Here is a 16,688-nt window from a genome sequence, read left to right on the forward strand (position 1 = left end):
GGAGGAGGAAGGGGAGGAGGAGGAAGAAGAAAGAAGGAAGGAAGGAGCAGCAGCAACCTAAGAGGTCATCAAGTCCCCCTGTTTGTTTTCAGGTAAGGAAACTGAGGCCAAGGCTCTGGGCGACCCAGCAGAGACTCTGCCCTCCTCAGTCCCTGGAGCCCCAAGCTTTGGCTGCGCCTCTGACTCCTCTTTTCCCTCCGCCTGCGCCCATCGGCAGCCTCCGTCATCCCAGGAGGAACTTTCTCTGCCTTCTCCATGACTGCACCCCGGCCCAAGCCACATCGGCTCTCACTGGGACCACCCCGACAGCTGCCTCCCCGTTCCTGTGGCTCTCTCAGGACAGTCTTTTCTCTGAAATAATCCTTTTGAATCTAGGCCGTATCAGTTTCCACCTCCACACAAAACCCCACACGCCAAAGTCCGCCCGACAATCTCCAGGCCCTGCCTTCTTTCCCCTCCCACTGCACCTGTGACCATCCAGCCCCCCCAGAGCCCTGCTGGACGCAGCCCCTCCCCAGACAGACCTGTGCTCGTGGGCCGGTGAGAGGTCCGTCCTGACCCTGGTCACTCGCCATCTCCTCAACAGCTCTATTTTTCATCACACCACTTACCGACCAGACATAAGATTATATGCTTAACTGTTCATGTATAATTGTCAGAATACGCCGGGCGCCGTGGCTCACACCTGTAATCCCAGCACTTCGGGAGGCTGAGGTAGGTGGATCACCTGAGGTCAGGAGTTCAAGACCAGCCTGGCCAACATGGCGAAACCCCGTCTCTACTAAAAATACAAAAATTAGCCAGGTGTGGCGGCACACGGCTGTAATCCCAGCTACTCAGGAGGCTGAGGCAGGAGAATGGCTTGAACCCGGGAGGTGGAGGTTTCAGTGAGCAGAGAACACGCCACTACACTCCAGCCTGGGCGACAGAGCAAGACTCCATCTCCAAAAATAACAATAATAATAATAATTGTCAGAATAGAAGCCCCCTGTGGGCAATGGTTCTGTTTTGTTCACTTGTGTGCCCCCAGCACCTCAAACAGAGCCTGGGCTGGTTGAGCGAATGCTGGGCAAAGGCGGATAAGATGGAGGAGGCAGCCTCCCTCTCCCAGCTCCGGGCCTCAGCCTGCACTGCCCTCTCCCTTGTCTGGGATGAGGAAATCCTACTCAGCCTTTGGGGCCCCTCTCACATGACAACTCCTCCCAGAAGCCTTCTCTGGGGTGCACTGTGCCTCCCTTTGTGGCCCCATCTGCAGCGGCGGTTAGGTCTCTGTTAAAGCAGGGATTGCTCTGGGACTTCCTTGCCATTTGACTCATTTGTCCCCAGGACCCCACCCACCAGGGCCAGGGAACCTGTTTGATCTCCTGTTCCAATGCCATGGCCATCTGTGGAGTGCAGTGACTGCTAAGCTCCATCCGCCAGGGAGGGGAGGAGCATGACAGCTGAGAACCTGCAAGCCACACGAGCCCTGCCTTCTGCGCACCAGGATCCCGAATAAGCCATTTATTGAATCCAATTATATTTAATCTACCTTCCTGCATGGGAGGGGCTATGGCGAGTGAGGTGGCTGGGAGCAGCCGCCCAGCCTTGATTCCCGCAACAGCCTTGATTCTAAAGACCCTATCTCTTCATTTCAAATGCACATTTGCCACGTTTGAATGTCTCTCCAATTGGGATGCATGTTTTAATCAAATGTGTAGATCTAATGTAGTATTTCCACCCACCCCTCAAGGCCCACAAGACGTAGTAATCAACATCTGGTACAGCTTAGAAGAGATGACGGTTTCCTGTGTAAGTGCCCCCAAAGCTCACAGATTCTTGGGCCTGAAAATCCAGCGACAGAACAAAACGATCTCTCTAGAGCTTCAGGAGGGTCAGGGGGAGCCCGGGAGCCCGGGAGTTCTTTCTGTGGGTAGTCAGGGCCAGGACAGCTCCCCTGCCTCAGGAGGCTCCGCTCACATCAGGCAGAGCAGCCCCTGGCCGACCTGTTTACCAGTCCTGCAGCCACCCTCCCCCTCCCCCTCCCCTCCCCCTCCCCTCCCCCTCCCCTCCGGTTCCTCTGAGGCTGCCCCCCAGCCCTCTCTCCTGTTCCACCACGCTTTGCAGCCGAAGAATCCTTCACTAAGCTGCCTTCATTCCACCAACTCCACCAGAAGAGACAGATTCAGAACACAATTAGCTAAACCAGTGGGAGGGGACAGGGAAGTATTGCAACCAATTAAAATAACAGGACCATTAAGCCAAGAGCTCCTGGGGGCAGAGAGAGGGTAAGGCCAGGAGAGGTGGCAGCCCCCCAAGTAAGCTCCCTGGGGAAATCAGCCAGCTAGATGGGAACAGGCTGGCTGATGGCTTCCCTCCTGCACTCAGCGTCATTAAAACCGGCCAGCCTCCCTCTTCCCTTTTGTCCTTACTTTCTTTGATTTATTCAATCAATTTAATGTTCTCTGAGGACCTAGGTTGGCTCCAGAAAGATAAAGATAAACCAATTAGCGGCCCCTTTTTAAGTGGCTCGTAATCTATCAGGGGAAATAAATGTATAAGCAAATAACTCTAGCACACTTCAACATATGCTTTCACAGAGTTGTTTAAGAATTATAAAAATAGAGGCAAAGAGGCAATACATTCTGCCCGGATTAGGAGATGAGGGGATCAGTGAAAGTGATGGCAAAAAGAGGAGACATCTGACTTGGGGTTTTGGAGGATGAGTAGGAGTTTGCCAGGTCTGGAAATCCACATCCAGTGGGCTGCACCCTGGGACAAGTCCTAATTTTCTCAGAGCAGGTTATTGCAGACACCTCTTTTTATTTTATTATTATTATTTTTTTTTGAGACAGAGTCTTGCTCTGTCGCCAGACACCAGGCTGGAGTGCAGTGGCACAATCTCGGCTCACTGCAACCTCTACCTCCTGTATTCAACCTATTGTCCTGCCTCAGTCTCCCGAGTAGCTGAGATTAGTGTGCCCACCACCATGTCCGGCTAATTTTTGTATTTTTAGTAGAGATGGGGGTTTCACCATGTTTGGCCAGGCTGGTCTTGAACTCCTGACCTCATGATCCGCTCGCCTCAGCCTCCCAAAGTGTTGGGAGTACAGGTGTGAGCCACTGTGCCTGGCCTGACTGCTTCCCTTCTAAGGGTAACCAAGCCTCTCAACTCCATAGCTTTTCCTCTTCCACAGCTTCAAGCACCACCATTTCCTCTCCACCTCTATTTCCACTCCCCATTTCCTTTCTCTCCAGAAACCTGCTCCCTATGCTTGCTCTACCCCAAGCTGAGAAGTCTCATGCAATCTTGAAAGGGGCCCTGCGGAAGGAGTCTGGTCCCCACTGAGCTGTGTGACCTCAGGCTGCACGTTCTCCCTCTCTGAGCCTCAGTTTTCTCATCTGGACTGCATGAGACCCAGGAGCCTTCCCACTTTCCCAACCTTCTGGGATTCCATGAAGCCGTTACTTATTTATTCAAAAATCACATCTGCCTCTAATACGTCGCAGAGTCTGGAGAATCAGAAAAAAGAATATGCCAAGCACCCAAAAGAGATGCCACGAATTTGACAGGCTAAATAAAAACCATACGCTTTACTCACAAGCAAGTCCCTCAGGACTCCGCTCAGAGTCTACGTTGCTCTTAATTTAATAGATACAGACCTAACAAGGGTGCTTATCTAGCTTTCTGGCCCGGAGCCTTCAAAGAGCCACCCTGGAGATGCTGCTGGAGGCAGATGTGCTGACAACAATTAAAAGTGACAGGAAATAGGGGAGGGACGGTGGGGGGTGGGGAGCTGGGGAGAGATAGCAAGGGGAGAAATGCCAGATGTAGGTGATGGGGAGGAAGGCAGCAAATCACACTGCCACGTGTGTACCTATGCAACAATTTTGCATGTTCTTCACATGTACCCCAAAACCTAAAATGCAATAAAATAAATAAATGGGAAAAAAAAAAAAAGTGACAGGCAGGAGCCTCCCGACAAGGTGGAAGAGCACGGCACGGCCAGGCAGGACGAGGGGGCACAGCTCCGCACACCTCTGCGTCGGGAAGAGCAGGCCCACATGCCCGGGAGGCAGAGAACTGACCCCCGATTGTCAAGAAAAGGTGAAATTGTTTTCAGGGAGCTGCGTTTCACAGGGTAGGTCAGTGTGTGTATACACTTTAGAGTCTCATTAAAAACAGCTGAAGCCCTGGGCGTGGTGGCTCGTGCCTGTAATCCCGGCACTTTGGGAGGCCTACGAGGGCAGACCGCTTGAGCTCTGGAATTCAAGGCCAGCCCAGGCAACATGGTGAAACCCTGTCTCTACAAAAAAATATAAAAATTAGCAAGGTGTGGTGGGGGATGGCTGGAATGCCAGCTACTTGGGAGGCTGAGGCAGGAGGATCCCTTGAGCCCAGGAGGTGGAGGCTGCAGTGAGCCGAGGGGATCACACCACTGCATTCCAACCTGGGCAACAGAGCGAGAGCCTGTCTCAAACAAACAGCTAAAGCCCAGCTCCACTCACGTTCCTTGCCTGGAGCCCTGGGAGCCAAGCCCGCTCCTGCATTTCCAGAACCTTCCAGTTCTTTCTGCATCTGTTCCCTCTGCCTGCCTGTTCCTTTCCACCCAGGGAAGTTCTCCAGCCTAATCTGGAATGCCTGTCTTTCTGGAAGGCTGCAGAGCCCCCTGTGTTCTGGAACTTTGTGCTCAACGGCCCTCCTGGAGGGTGAGGGCTACACCCACTGGAGTTGGGGAGGTCACCCCACCCCAGACACCTGCTCCATGCTTCCTGCTCCCCAAATAGCACCAGAGCCTTCCTTCCTGGTTCACACGCTTGCGGAACGGGAGAAGGCGATGCTCGGTGGGCCCCACCAACCCCACTGGCCGGAGAAGGAAAGAGGGGGAGAAGCAAGGCCCTGGCCGCCTCTCGTGTCACCTCTGAGAACCCCAAGGAGGACCCCTGACCCCGACCCCACCCCTGCCCTGTGGGGCACTCACGGAACATGGTCATGAACTGCTTGGGGTTGAGGTTCCAGTAGCCCCAGTTGGTCCGGTAGCCGTGCAGCGTGGCGTACTCCTCGTGGTTGTAAGCGGGTTCCGTCCCGAAGGTATCGATGACCCTGATTCGGCACCTGCCCCACCCCAGGGACCAAGAACCAGGGTCTGCAACCTCCCTGCGTGTCCCTGGGCTGGAGCTGCCCCAGCCACGAGCGCTGCCACCAGCCAGTGGCCGGGTCAGGGTAGCGCAGTATTAGCACTTGGGCTCAGACACCGCCTCGCTGTGTGACCACAGGCAAGTGCCTTCGCCTCTCTGTGCTGCCCCATCTGTCAGGTGGGAAAAACAACAGCCCAGTTGTCTCAGGGTTGTAGGGAAGCTCCTGGCCCATGGTCCGGGTTAGTACGCAGGAACTGTAGTCATTACTGCCACCCAGAAGGGAGGCACTGCTTGGAGAGAGGGGGTCCCTCTCTGTAGTCCCCAGGGTCATCTATACAATTTGCCCCTGCCTGGACAGGGAGTCCATAGCCCCTCTCCTCGGGAGCCTGACAGCCCTGGATGTGCCTGGCCTAGAGGGCCAGGATGCAACAGGCAGGGTCCCCCCACTGTCCACGGGCTGTCTTTGGGAGGGCGGCGCCTCTGGGCCTCCTCTGCAAGGCTGGTCCCTGCAGGGTAGACCGTGCAGCTGGGCAGAGGCTCTACTCCACAGCGTCCTTCTCCCTCTGCTGCCTCCAGGGGTGGAGACCTAAGTTCAAAACCCAGAGAGGCCTTGTCCCTGTGGATTAGCCAACCACAGGGCCTGACAAACTCCAAGGCCACTCTTAATGGGCCACAGCCCCAAAGCCACCTGCGTCTGCCCACTCTACGCCCTGGAAGAGGCACCTGGAAAAAGGCACTAAGACTCAGAGGCCCTGCCAGGAGCTCCTCACCCCAGCATCCTTCCTGGTGATGCAGAATTGTCTGCAGAGTGCTGAGGTCGGCACTGTTCCCCCAGGGGAAGAGCCCGGGGTGGGAGAGAGAACGAGAGTGCATAGAGAACTCGCATTAATAATAAAAGCAATAACACCGCCTGTCACTTTTTTCCCTAATAAAATCATGTGGGATCGTCCGTGGGGCTGGAGCACACGTAATCAATAGCAGGGCTCTCTGTGCCAAATGAATCCCCGCATCCCACTGGCTGCAGTGAGACAGGGAGCAATGGCCTTGGCCTTCCTCCAGACGGAGATGGGGTGGGATGGAGGAGGGGAGGGGAGTGCCGAGCAACCCTCCCCACCCCACGGTCCCCACAGCAGGGTCACAGCCCTGGTTACTGTCCCGTTCCCTTATACCCCTCTCTCCAATTCCTTGGCCCCACTCCATGTCGATTACTCCGGATCCCTGCCCCCGGCCTCCATGCAGCAGAGGGGCGATGGAGCACCTCCCTGGGCCAGGGGCAGACATGGAAGTGGCAGAGGAGGGGAAGGGCAGAGGGCAGAATGCAGGACAGTACGTTCTCCCACTTGGGCCCAGCTGGCAGAGTGGGGCCGTGGGGGCAGGCATGAAGGAGGAGCCTTCTCCCTGGCATGCGGATCACGTTACCACCCTCCGGTCACGCTCTCACCGGTACTTCTTGAAGGAGAGTCCCATGTGCTGCTTCATCTGCTGCAGGCCATGGTAGTCGGTGTAGATGAGGTCAAAGGGCAGGGGTATGGTGAGCGGGCAGCTCCCCCGGCCTGGCGGCACCCCTAAGTTACTGAGAGAAGAGCCCTTCAGAGTCTGGGCTCCAAGAAACCCACCTGCCCAACCAGCTGCCCCAGTTCCTTACAGCCCAGGATGAACTGTAAAAGTACAGAGAGCTTAGCACAGACTCTCAGAAAGGAAGTGAGCAGGGTGGCCCTGGACAGTGGTGTAGGTTTCTCACTGCACAAGGCAATCCAGAGAAGGGCAAGTGGGACTGAGGTCAGCGTGGGCTCCCATGAACCCAGCCTGGGCTACCTGCCAGGAGGAAGGGGCAGCTTTTGTTATTTAGCCACAGATGTGCTCCCACAGGGCTGTGGCTGCCCGGAGAGGCAGAAAGTTTTCTCTAACTTTCACAGACGCCGTGGATGCTGCTGCAGTCCTCAGTGCGGCTCCACGTTTGCCTGGACCTAAGGGCCCCAAGCCTCCTGCCTCAGAAAAGTGCAGTCTTACAGTCCTGACTGAGCTCCTGACACACAGGGCTGGCTGAGGCCACGAGCTCCTCCAAGCCACTGGTCACCTGTTCCCCACTCTGGGGACCGCACAGGCTCGGAGTCTTGGACTGGACCAGGGGATCTGCCTGCCCCTTCCTGCCGGGTCCCTTACAAGCAGGTTTTCATCTGGGACAAGGTTGCCTCTGGTAACCTGGAAGCAGCAGCTCGGCCAGAGGAGGGGTGGTGCCCTCCTGCCATCTGGCATTCTGTCCGGCTGGAGCTGCTGGGTCATCTCCCCCTGCTGGACCTCCCCAGGACCCCGGTTCCAGGGGCATGGACAGGAGGACGTGGAAGGGCGTGACCACACCCCATGGCTTCCTCTAGAATCCCCACATCTGCTCAGCCCGCCTCCCTGGAGAAGGGCTCGAAGCCCCCTGTTCTGGCAAGCACAGCTGCCAATTTAAACTCCTCTCCCCACAAACCCCCTGCCAGCATCCACACAAGCCAGCTCCTCCCACCAGGAGACCCTGTTTATTCCAACTCCACAACCTCGGCTTCTCCCCTGCAGGGGATGACAAGGCATTCGCTCTCTTGTTCGTTCAGTTAGGTCTGTGCTGAGCCCCTGAGTCGGGGGGACACGCCTTCCTCTGCAGAGATGGCCCTTCCACGTTCCCTTCCCCACTCCACCAGAGGACGACAGCCGGGGGCTCAGTATGCTTGCAGAACCCGGCCAGGTGCCAGCTCCCCAAATACCCCCTCCCCACCGTGTCCTCAGGATAATTCTCTTGAACAAATGTTTCTTGAGCGCATGTTGGGTGCCAGGCCCTGTGCCCACATCAGAGACAATGTGGAACGTGGCCCCAGCCCCAGGAGCACGAGCCATGTGAGGCGTGCGCACCTGGGGATGCTGGAGCAGAGATCTGAACAGCATGTGCTGAGGGCCAGGGGAGGCGTACTGAGGAGGGGCCCATCGGTGGAGGGAGGGCAGAGGGGGTTGCCCAAGCAGAGAAGGCCACATGCCCTGTCTTCCTCTTCCTCTCTCAACAGCTCTTGGTGGGCACGACACCTCATGGGACTGGATGTGACCATCCTTTGCTCCCAACCCAGATGGTGAAGCAGCCAGGCCATGGGGCCCCATCTCCTGGGGAAACCCACCTCCCCAGGATTTGGGGTTCAGCTGCCAGCTCTGCAAGAGGCCCAAGACACCTCCTACTAAGGAACACCTTCGGGGACCCACGTGATAAGCAGAGTCAGGCTGGGGAGGTGATGAGCTTTGACAAGGTCACCTGCTCATTAACGGCAAGGGGCCAGGATTGATCAGTTTCCTCGGCTGTGTCTGCGCTCCTTGAAGCCATTCAGGCCAGGTGGAAAAGTACTGGCCCAAAAGGCTCATGCTCACTTTGTGCCTGCTCAAAAGCTCAGGGAGGGGACCGTGCACCCCGCCCCGTTAGCACACCGTCCAAAGTGGTGCCCTGTCAATGACGTTTCTGGTCACCTGCCGGCAGCGCTGTGATGGAAAGAGGTGGGGAGAAGCGGCCAGCACAGGGACTAAGCCATGAGAGGTCGGCCTTGCCCTGCAGAGAAGGGCGGCAAGAGGGGAGGGGCTTTCTCTGGGCCTTGCCCCCACTCCAGCTGCTGCCCCCACCAGCCTCCTGAGCTGTTCCCCCACTAGCTTCCCCGCCATGACAGAACCTTTGCTGCTAAGTGTGAGGGGGGGTTCAAAAACCTAATAACCGTTTCCTCCCCCATTTCTTGTTTACAACCTTAAGAATGGCCAAGGGCTCCTCCCCCATCCCTCTAACCTTCCTTTCCAACCCAGACAGCACGTCACACGGGACTCTGATCCAGGGCTTCTAAAGCAGAGCCTGCCTCTTCAGCTTTTTTGTGGAAATACCCAGAAAGCAAAGGAGAAGGAGCACAGACCCCAGGGGTCTGGGGCCTTCCCAGGGAGCAGCTCCCACAACCTGGAGACTTCATGAAATATTTGGTGGTACGTTTAAGTGTCCAACACATTCTGCATTCTACCCCGTTGTTTTCTTTGAAGGATGGACTTTCTCACTCCCAAAACGCTTCCAGTAAAACAGATGCCCCAGAAAGAAGCTTCACTTTTTTGCCCTGGGGCCCCAGAAGTCCTCTCTTCCTCACCTCCCCGACCCAATTGAGAACCACACACCAAAGGACACAAAGATGCTCCCTCTATCCCCTTCCTTGCAGAAACCAGGAAGGGGGTGGCTGCTCCTCCCACATGGAATCTGGGTCTAGTAAAATTAAGACAATCCTGAGAATACAAACCGTAGGTGGGTCTAGAAGCGGCTGCCTGCACTAGGAACCTGGCTGCCTTCCCTATGGACCTCGGGTTGTCTCAAAGCAGCATCTTCTCTATCTGTCCCGGGAGCTTCCTTTTGTCGCCTCATCACTGACCACACCCTGACCCTAGCCCCAGACACCAGGGCCACTGAGGACAGAGGGGTTATAGCATGTCACAGCCCTCTCCTGGGAGACCTCCACGCTGCTGTTCTAAGGTGAATCCATCATCCTCGCCATCTTCAAGGCTACCATTTTGGACACAGGTATCATTCTATGTGCTTTCAACTTATTAATTCGTCAACTCCTTTCATCTTGGCAACTACCAGATCAGACCCATTCGCATCTCTGTTAGGAAACAGAGAGGCTGAGTAACTTACCCAAGGTCACACACCAGGAAGGAGAAGAGCTGGGATCAGAGTCTTTCTACAGTGGAAACTTGGTCACGTCTCCCCGGGGTCTTGACCCTTTCCGAGGCTTCCCACTGCCTCTGAGCCAGGATTTCAAGGGCACTTCCCCACCTAACCCCTGTGGGAGCAACTGCGCCACGCCCTGTGCCCCTCAGGGTCTGCAGCAGCCTCTCCAGCACAGGCTCACTGGGTGTGCGTGGAGGGAGCATGGGAGTGGGCAGAAGGTGGACCCCCGCTGAGTCCCACCTTGTGCAGGGACCAGGCGGGCAGTTAGGCTTCACCCCATTAGCACCAACCCTAAACCTTAGCACCCAGATCCAGAGCCGGGCAGGAGCAGGGGCATCTTTCTGGGCAATGGCATCCCCCGTACACACCCCTGCTCAATGTGAAGTCAAAGTCTTGACTAAACCAGAAAAAAAGGGGGAACGTAAAGGGATGGGGGAGAAGGAATCTACAGTAAGACACTGGCTGTCGCCAGCACGCGACTAAGTGAGACCACACACTTCCTGTACCTGTCACACGTGAGGCCAGGTGCCACAGAAATTTCAAAGTGGTCCCAGCCAAACCCTCCCCTCTGATCTGACCAAGGTTCTCTTGCGACGACCCCCTGCTTCACAGAAACTATTCCCTGGGCTTGGAAGACTCCTCTCACCTCTGCATGCTTAACTCAAACATCGCCTCCTCCAGGAAGCCTTGCCTGAGACACCCCTCCCACTATGCTCCCTCCACACCTGGGACACACCTAGTGAATGTCCCAAGTCACCTCTTCCCACCTGGAGGCCCCTTTGAGGGCAGGGTCAGGTCGTCTTTAAAATTCAGGACCAGGGCTGGGCATGGTGGTTCACGCCTGTCATCCCAGAACTTTGGGAGGCCAAGGCGGGTGGATCACGAGGTTAGAAGTTCAAGACCAGCCTGGCCAAGATGGTGAAACCTCGTCTCTACCAAAAATACAAAAATTAGCCAGGTGTGGCGGTGCGCGCCTGTAATCCCAGTTACTCAGGAGGCTAAGGCAGGAGAATCACTTGAACCCGGGAGGCGGAGGTTGCAGTGAGCCAAGATCTCACCACTGCACTCCAGCCCTGGCAACAAAGTGAGACTCTATCTCAAAAAAAAAAAAAAAAAAAAAAATCAGGACCAGGGACAGGACCTGACCCAATCAAGGTGTGCTGTGTTCATGAAGGAATACACAAAGTGGTGAATGAGATGAGCCCCTCAGGAGGAAGTGGTTTAAATGTTTAACAGCTAGCCAAGAAAAGCCTCTCTGGAGAGAGAATGTAGGTGAGTGACGGAATCGAGGGTGCAGGTGCCTTGGTCACTGGCCTATAGGTCTGGACCCGAGCCCAGTGGCCCTCCACACTGCTCGAAGGACATCACAGCGGAAAGGAGAGGGGGGAGACGAATCGGCCCAGCGGCAGCAGCATCCCTTACCAGGAGGAGTTAAGGAGAAGCCCACCGGACCCCAGCCCTGGAAAACAAGGATTTTCCACTGACGGGCAGGACGTCCCTGGAGGTGTCTGCAGCAGCCTCATCACTCTCGTCAGAAGAAACCTGAGCTTTGCCCCCTGGAGAGCAGAGAGGTCAGCTGTCGGGTGAGGAGGCTGTGGTTTTATCACTTGTCATTTAAGTTTACTTTTATGGGCAATTTTACGCTAAGTGATTGGCTGGAGCAGTGACATGAATTGAAAACGCTGTCCCCTGACAACCTTCAACCAAAGGTGCCCGGGAGGCTGGGCTGTACATTTCCACGACTCCTGCTGAGTCTGCGAAACGCTCCTTCCTGTCCAGACATTTCCGCACCTCTGAGGCCAAGTCCTCATTCCTCTTGGACTCTCAGTCCAGGGTGGGGTCCAGAGGACAGTTTGGCAGCCCCCACAGATGGGGGGTGCCGGGGGAGGACCTCAGAGGCAGAAGGAACTTGAAACGTATCTGCTGTGTACCCCTCTGTCTGCCCACAGCCAATAGCCGGTGCTTGGGAAGGACAGGGAAGATTGAGTGGAACTGCCAAACTGGCTGGTTAGAACGTATTGCTGAGTGTCCCCAGGCCAGGTGAATAGGAGTCTAAATCACAAGATGAAAGGGGTAGGGGTAGGGTGGTCCAGGGGAATGGAGCATTTCTGCAGGTCGCCTGGTTAGAGTCGGCGCTTGCACTGTGCACAAATTAATCCATCCAAAAAAGCTACCCTCTCCCAGGAGGAATAGGAAATTGGTGTTTCACGGGTGCAGAGCTTCAGTTTTGCAAGAAGAGATCTGGAGGTGGATGGCAGTGATGGTTGCACAATAATGTGAATGTGCTTTGCCACTGAACTGTGTACTTAAAAGTGGTTACAGCAGCACATTTTATGTTATGTGCGTCTTACTATAATTTTGTAAAAGGCCAGCCCGGCACAGTGGCTCATGCCTCGCACCCCAGCACTTTGGGTGGCCTAGGTGGGAGGACTGCTTGAGTCCAGCAGTTTGACACCAGCCTGGACGACATGGAAAAACTCCTTCTCTACCAAAAATACAAAAAATTAGCCAGGTGTGGTGGCATGCACCTGTCATTCCAGCTACTCAGGAGGCTGGGGTGGGAGATATCATTTGAACCCGGGATGTTGAGGCTGTAATGAGCTGTGATCACACCATTGCATTCTAGCCTGGGCAACAGAGTGTGTGAGACCCAGTCTTAAAAATAAGAATCATTTAAAAATAATTTTTAAAAGTCAACCCATCCACATTCCTGGCTCCCGTGGCAAGCACTCTGCCTCCCAGAGGGGCTGAGGCCCCGTCTTCTCCAGCTGTCACGCACCCCACCTGCCTGGGACTCCCAGCTGGCCACCAACAACATAGGGGCTTAGTAAATACCCAGGGAAGGACTGGCTCAGGCACCCTTTGCTAAAAGATCAAAGAGGAGGATGGGGAGATGGGCTGAGGATGGAGAAAAATAAACCTTCACTCAACAGAAGAAACCCTCGGCTAGGAATTCAAATGCTGGATTCTGGGGCAACGAAAGATATTCCTGGGCAGGAGCTCCAGCAGGCATTTGCTGGGTAGCCTTGCGCAAGCCACCACATCGCTCTGGTGTCCGCCTCCACATGTGGGACATGTGCTCGGGCGAATCTCCACGGTCTCTTCTAAGCTAAAAATTCTCTGGTTTTATTTCTCTCCGTGCCTTTGGTCTGTGGCTAGAAATAATCTCTCCAGGTAGTGCTCGCATTCTGGAACAAACTATTCTCTCTCTCTTCTCTGTGTGGGAGGGACCTAATTAAAAAGAATCCTTGCAAAGTGCTCAGAGATCTTTGGCTCCAGGGGCTGAAGTGCAGGTAGGATTCACAACCTCACTGGGTGCCCCTCAAGGGGAACATACAGTCGGGGCAGCCTGGGACCTTCTGTCTCCCCAGAGCCCTGAAATCCTCCAAGCCTGACTAGTGCCCGTTTCCTGAGCGTCATGGGCAGCCCCCCAACCCAGGATGGCCGACTACCAGAGCAGGATACTGTCTGGTCCCTAGAGTGCCAGGGGGCAGAAAGAAGCAGCCCAGAGGTTGAACTGGCATCTAATGAGCTGCTTTAGGGGTTAGTATCACTAACGAGGAAAGAATTATACCATCCTGTAGCATTTTCTTCCTCTCCAGGATGGACTGACCTCCCTGTACCCATAGAAGCAGCCCAGAGTTGCTTTATGGAGCCATTGGGATGGGCCTGCCCTCAGCTCTCACCTCCTGAAAAGGCAGATGCCCTTGAACCTCCCCAGCACATACCCTGTGCCCTGGAGGGTTCAGGGCCACAGCTGAGAACTGCCAGGGGCCCCTCGGGGCTCAGAGGAAAAGGGAGTCGAAAGGCAGATGGGGGCACAGTCCGGGTGCTCCCTAGCTGAAACCACCACAAAGCATGGGGGCAGGGGACGGGGTGCAAGGCGTTGGGGCGGCCTCTGAAAAGGAAACAGCATATCATCAACACTGCAGACCCAACGTGGGGCTGGCGTCCAAAGCTGGAACTTTCTCCCCCCGCGTTCTTTCCTAGTAAGCAAACTCGGGGCTAAGAATAGGGCCGCGCTCCCAGGAGAGCTGGAGGAAGCCGCACACTCATCCCGCCGGCTGCCGGCTCGGCTTCGGGAAGAGGGACAGGCACGGGAACTCGGCCCTCCGGCTGCTCCCAGTCCTCCTCCTTACAGACAGGCCTCAGTTTATACAACAAATGCCTGTAAACGCTGAGCCCAAACCCAGGTCTTCTCATCCAGGCTTTAGCTCCCGGTGCCCAGGCCACCCCGAGGGTCCCTCTGTTTGCTCTGGGTTGGGGCCTGGGCGTCGGGGATTATGTTCGGTTCTTCCAGTGATTCTTGGGTGTCAGCGGCTCTTGCTACTCTATCCGGTTCCACCAACCTTTGCTGAGAACCAACCCGTGCATGGGCCTTGGGGTAAGAATCTGCTGTCAATCCCACTAACGCGGTCTCGGTGGGAGGTGAGGGCCAAACGCTAAGATGCAGCCGCTGCAACCCGGATTCGGATATCGACCGAGGGCCCCCACTCTGCTCCAGAGCTGCTGAGGAAAAAGCAGTCTGGTTCCCAGGAAAATGTATTCCTGTGATCAAAGCCACTCTGGTTTGAGGGGCAGGCGGTGATATAGCACAGTGTTTTTGCAATCCTAAATATCTCTAAACGGAGTCACTTATGACAAGTGACTCAGCCCACAGTGAAACTGCTGACCCTTCAAAGTGATAAACAGATGTATGCCGGACTGGGGTGACAAGATGACGTCTGCTGTGGGAAGACACCCCCAAGACCCAACAGGAAAGTGAAGCGAGAGGCAGGAGAAATGGCCACGGACGTCCCTGCGGAGGCCCGAGACATGGCAGAGGAACTGACTTCAGGGGAACTGACTTCCGAGGGACGTTCGAACGTGCCTGGCTCGTCGGTCAGCACACTCGACTCCCGGGCCACGCGCCCGCGTGTGCTCAGTGTACTTGCAATGGTGGCTGGTGTGTGAAATCCTTGCACTAAACCCAGACTGGAGGCATTTAATTGGCCACTGAGTCATAGTGCAACCTCCCACCTGGCGTTGGACCCAGCGCCACTAAGCTGACTCAAATCTGACACTGTAGTCGGGAGGAGTGCTAGGAGCTTATCCGTACCATCCTGGGCTACTGCCAGCTTCACCCAGAATAAAAAGGCCCCAGACCAGCCCTGGCCCTCGTTTCCAAGTGGCAGGAGCACTTGAGTTTGACCCTTCCTGTGGCTGGCTCCTCCCAGTCTCCCTGACAGACAGTTCCCAAAGCCACACTGCCACCTTCCTCCTTTCCAGCCACCATCTGACAAGACACTCTCTTGGTCTGTCATTGGTGGAGGGAGGACACTGGTCCTGGTCTCCCTTCCCGAGAACCCGCCACCCCTGAGATTCACAGAGGCCCTGGTTCCTCCTCCCCAGGGATGAATCCTTCCTTCTTCAGGAGCACTCAGACGCCAGCCCTTCTCCTCCTGTGTTTCTCTTTTGAATTTTTTATTGTAAGGATGAGGTTTCACTTGCCCAGGTGGGTCTTGAACTCCTAGGCTCAAGGGCTCCACCTGTAATCCCAGCCTCCCAAAGTGTTGGGGTTATAAGTATGAGCAGAGGGGCTGGCCTTCCTCATTTCTTATCTCCCCACGTTCTCCCCACTCCACTTGGGTTGCACGGACCTCTCATGAGAGCCAGCGCCATCCTTCCCAGGAGTGTTCCCTTGCAGCCCTCCCAACATGGGCCAGGCCCGAGCTGGGAAAGGCGACACGGCACTGCCTCCACTAGTCCTGCTTATTGTCAATGTCAGACTTGGCCGGGGGCCTTGACTTGCAAGAAACAGACTCCCTGTGGCACCAGCGCAGCGTGGAAAGTGAGGGGAGAGGAGGCCCTTGCAAGGAGGGGCTCTCCTGGATCCCCAGGAGGGATGAAGGGCAGGGGTCAGGGCAGCCCCAGACCCCAGGAGCAGAAGCCTCCGACCTTCCATGACATCTGGCCACACTGAACGTGACCCCAGCACAGTCGGCATGCTGGCGCCTGCTCCCTCTCTGTCCCCTTGCCTGCTGTCTAGGTCTCCTGCCATCCAGGTCTGAATTTCCCGGGGAAAGGTTCTGACCACCTTTGGGTTGAGTGTCCGGCTGCCAGTGTCTCAGCTGGGATGCATGGTTCCTGCACTCATTCCCCGCTCAGCCAGGAGATGAAAATGCCTCTTTGAAACTGAAGGAAGGGGAAGGAAAACGGAGACCTGAGAGGGGCCGGGGGACTTTTAGTGTCACATCATCACTGGCCTCTCGTGCCTCCTCTTGGAACGGGGAGGAGGATGCAGGAGAGCCACCGTTCACAAGTCTAGGTGCCGACACACGGTTCTTCCCTCCCGTTGTCTAAGCTGTGTGCTTACAATTTGTAAAATATTTCAAGCATCCAGAAAATTATAGAAAATAATATAACGCTCCAACGCTCCCACTTCCCAGCCTTGTGAAGCCTTAACATGTGGCCATATTTGCTTGAAATCCATTTTGTCTTGAGGCATAACAAGTCACAACCTGGTGGAGCCCGAGCGTTGTCCTTCAGTCTTGTCTCCCTCTGTCCTCACGACTCCAGCTGCCTCCACCTGACTTGCGGCAAATGCTCTCCCCTCCCAAATCAAAGATAAAATAGAAACCGGCCGGTTTGGGAGGCCGAGGCGGGTGGATCACGAGGTCAAGAGATTGAGACCATCCCGGTCAACATGGTGAAACCCCGTCTCTACTAAAACTACAAAAAGTTAGCTGGGCATGGTGGCGTGTGCCTGTAATCCCAGCTACTCAGGAGGCTGAGGCAGGAGAATTGCCTGAGCCCAGGAGGCGGAGGTTGCAGTGAGCAGAGATCGCGCCATTGCACTCCAGCCTGGGTAACAAGAGCG

General features: G+C 55.6%; 1 protein-coding gene and 1 long non-coding RNA gene across 6 annotated transcripts in view; both read right to left on the reverse strand.

The window, feature by feature from the left end:
* MGAT5B (alpha-1,6-mannosylglycoprotein 6-beta-N-acetylglucosaminyltransferase B) overlaps positions 1–16,688 on the reverse strand; it is an 86,189-nt gene that overhangs the window by 19,101 nt on the left and 50,400 nt on the right. For all 5 annotated transcript variants that reach the window (XM_032241546.1, XM_032241548.1, XM_032241545.1 and 2 more), the window contains 2 exons: positions 6,560–6,691; positions 4,962–5,095 (listed from right to left, as the gene is read on the reverse strand). In XM_032241546.1, coding sequence (XP_032097437.1) covers positions 4,962–5,095; positions 6,560–6,691 — 266 coding nt within the window. The remainder of the gene's footprint in view (positions 1–4,961; positions 5,096–6,559; positions 6,692–16,688) is intronic.
* Positions 12,581–16,421, reverse strand: LOC116525599. The gene is made up of 3 exons (XR_004257745.1): positions 15,183–16,421; positions 15,021–15,025; positions 12,581–12,591 (listed from the first exon to the last, which is right to left on the reverse strand). It is a non-coding gene; the product is annotated as an uncharacterized LOC116525599 (long non-coding RNA).

The sequence above is a fragment of the Sapajus apella genome, unplaced genomic scaffold, assembly GCF_009761245.1.
Source record: "Sapajus apella isolate SASKATOON/1434 unplaced genomic scaffold, GSC_monkey_1.0 scaffold48, whole genome shotgun sequence".
NCBI classification, from domain to species: Eukaryota; Metazoa; Chordata; class Mammalia; order Primates; family Cebidae; genus Sapajus; species Sapajus apella.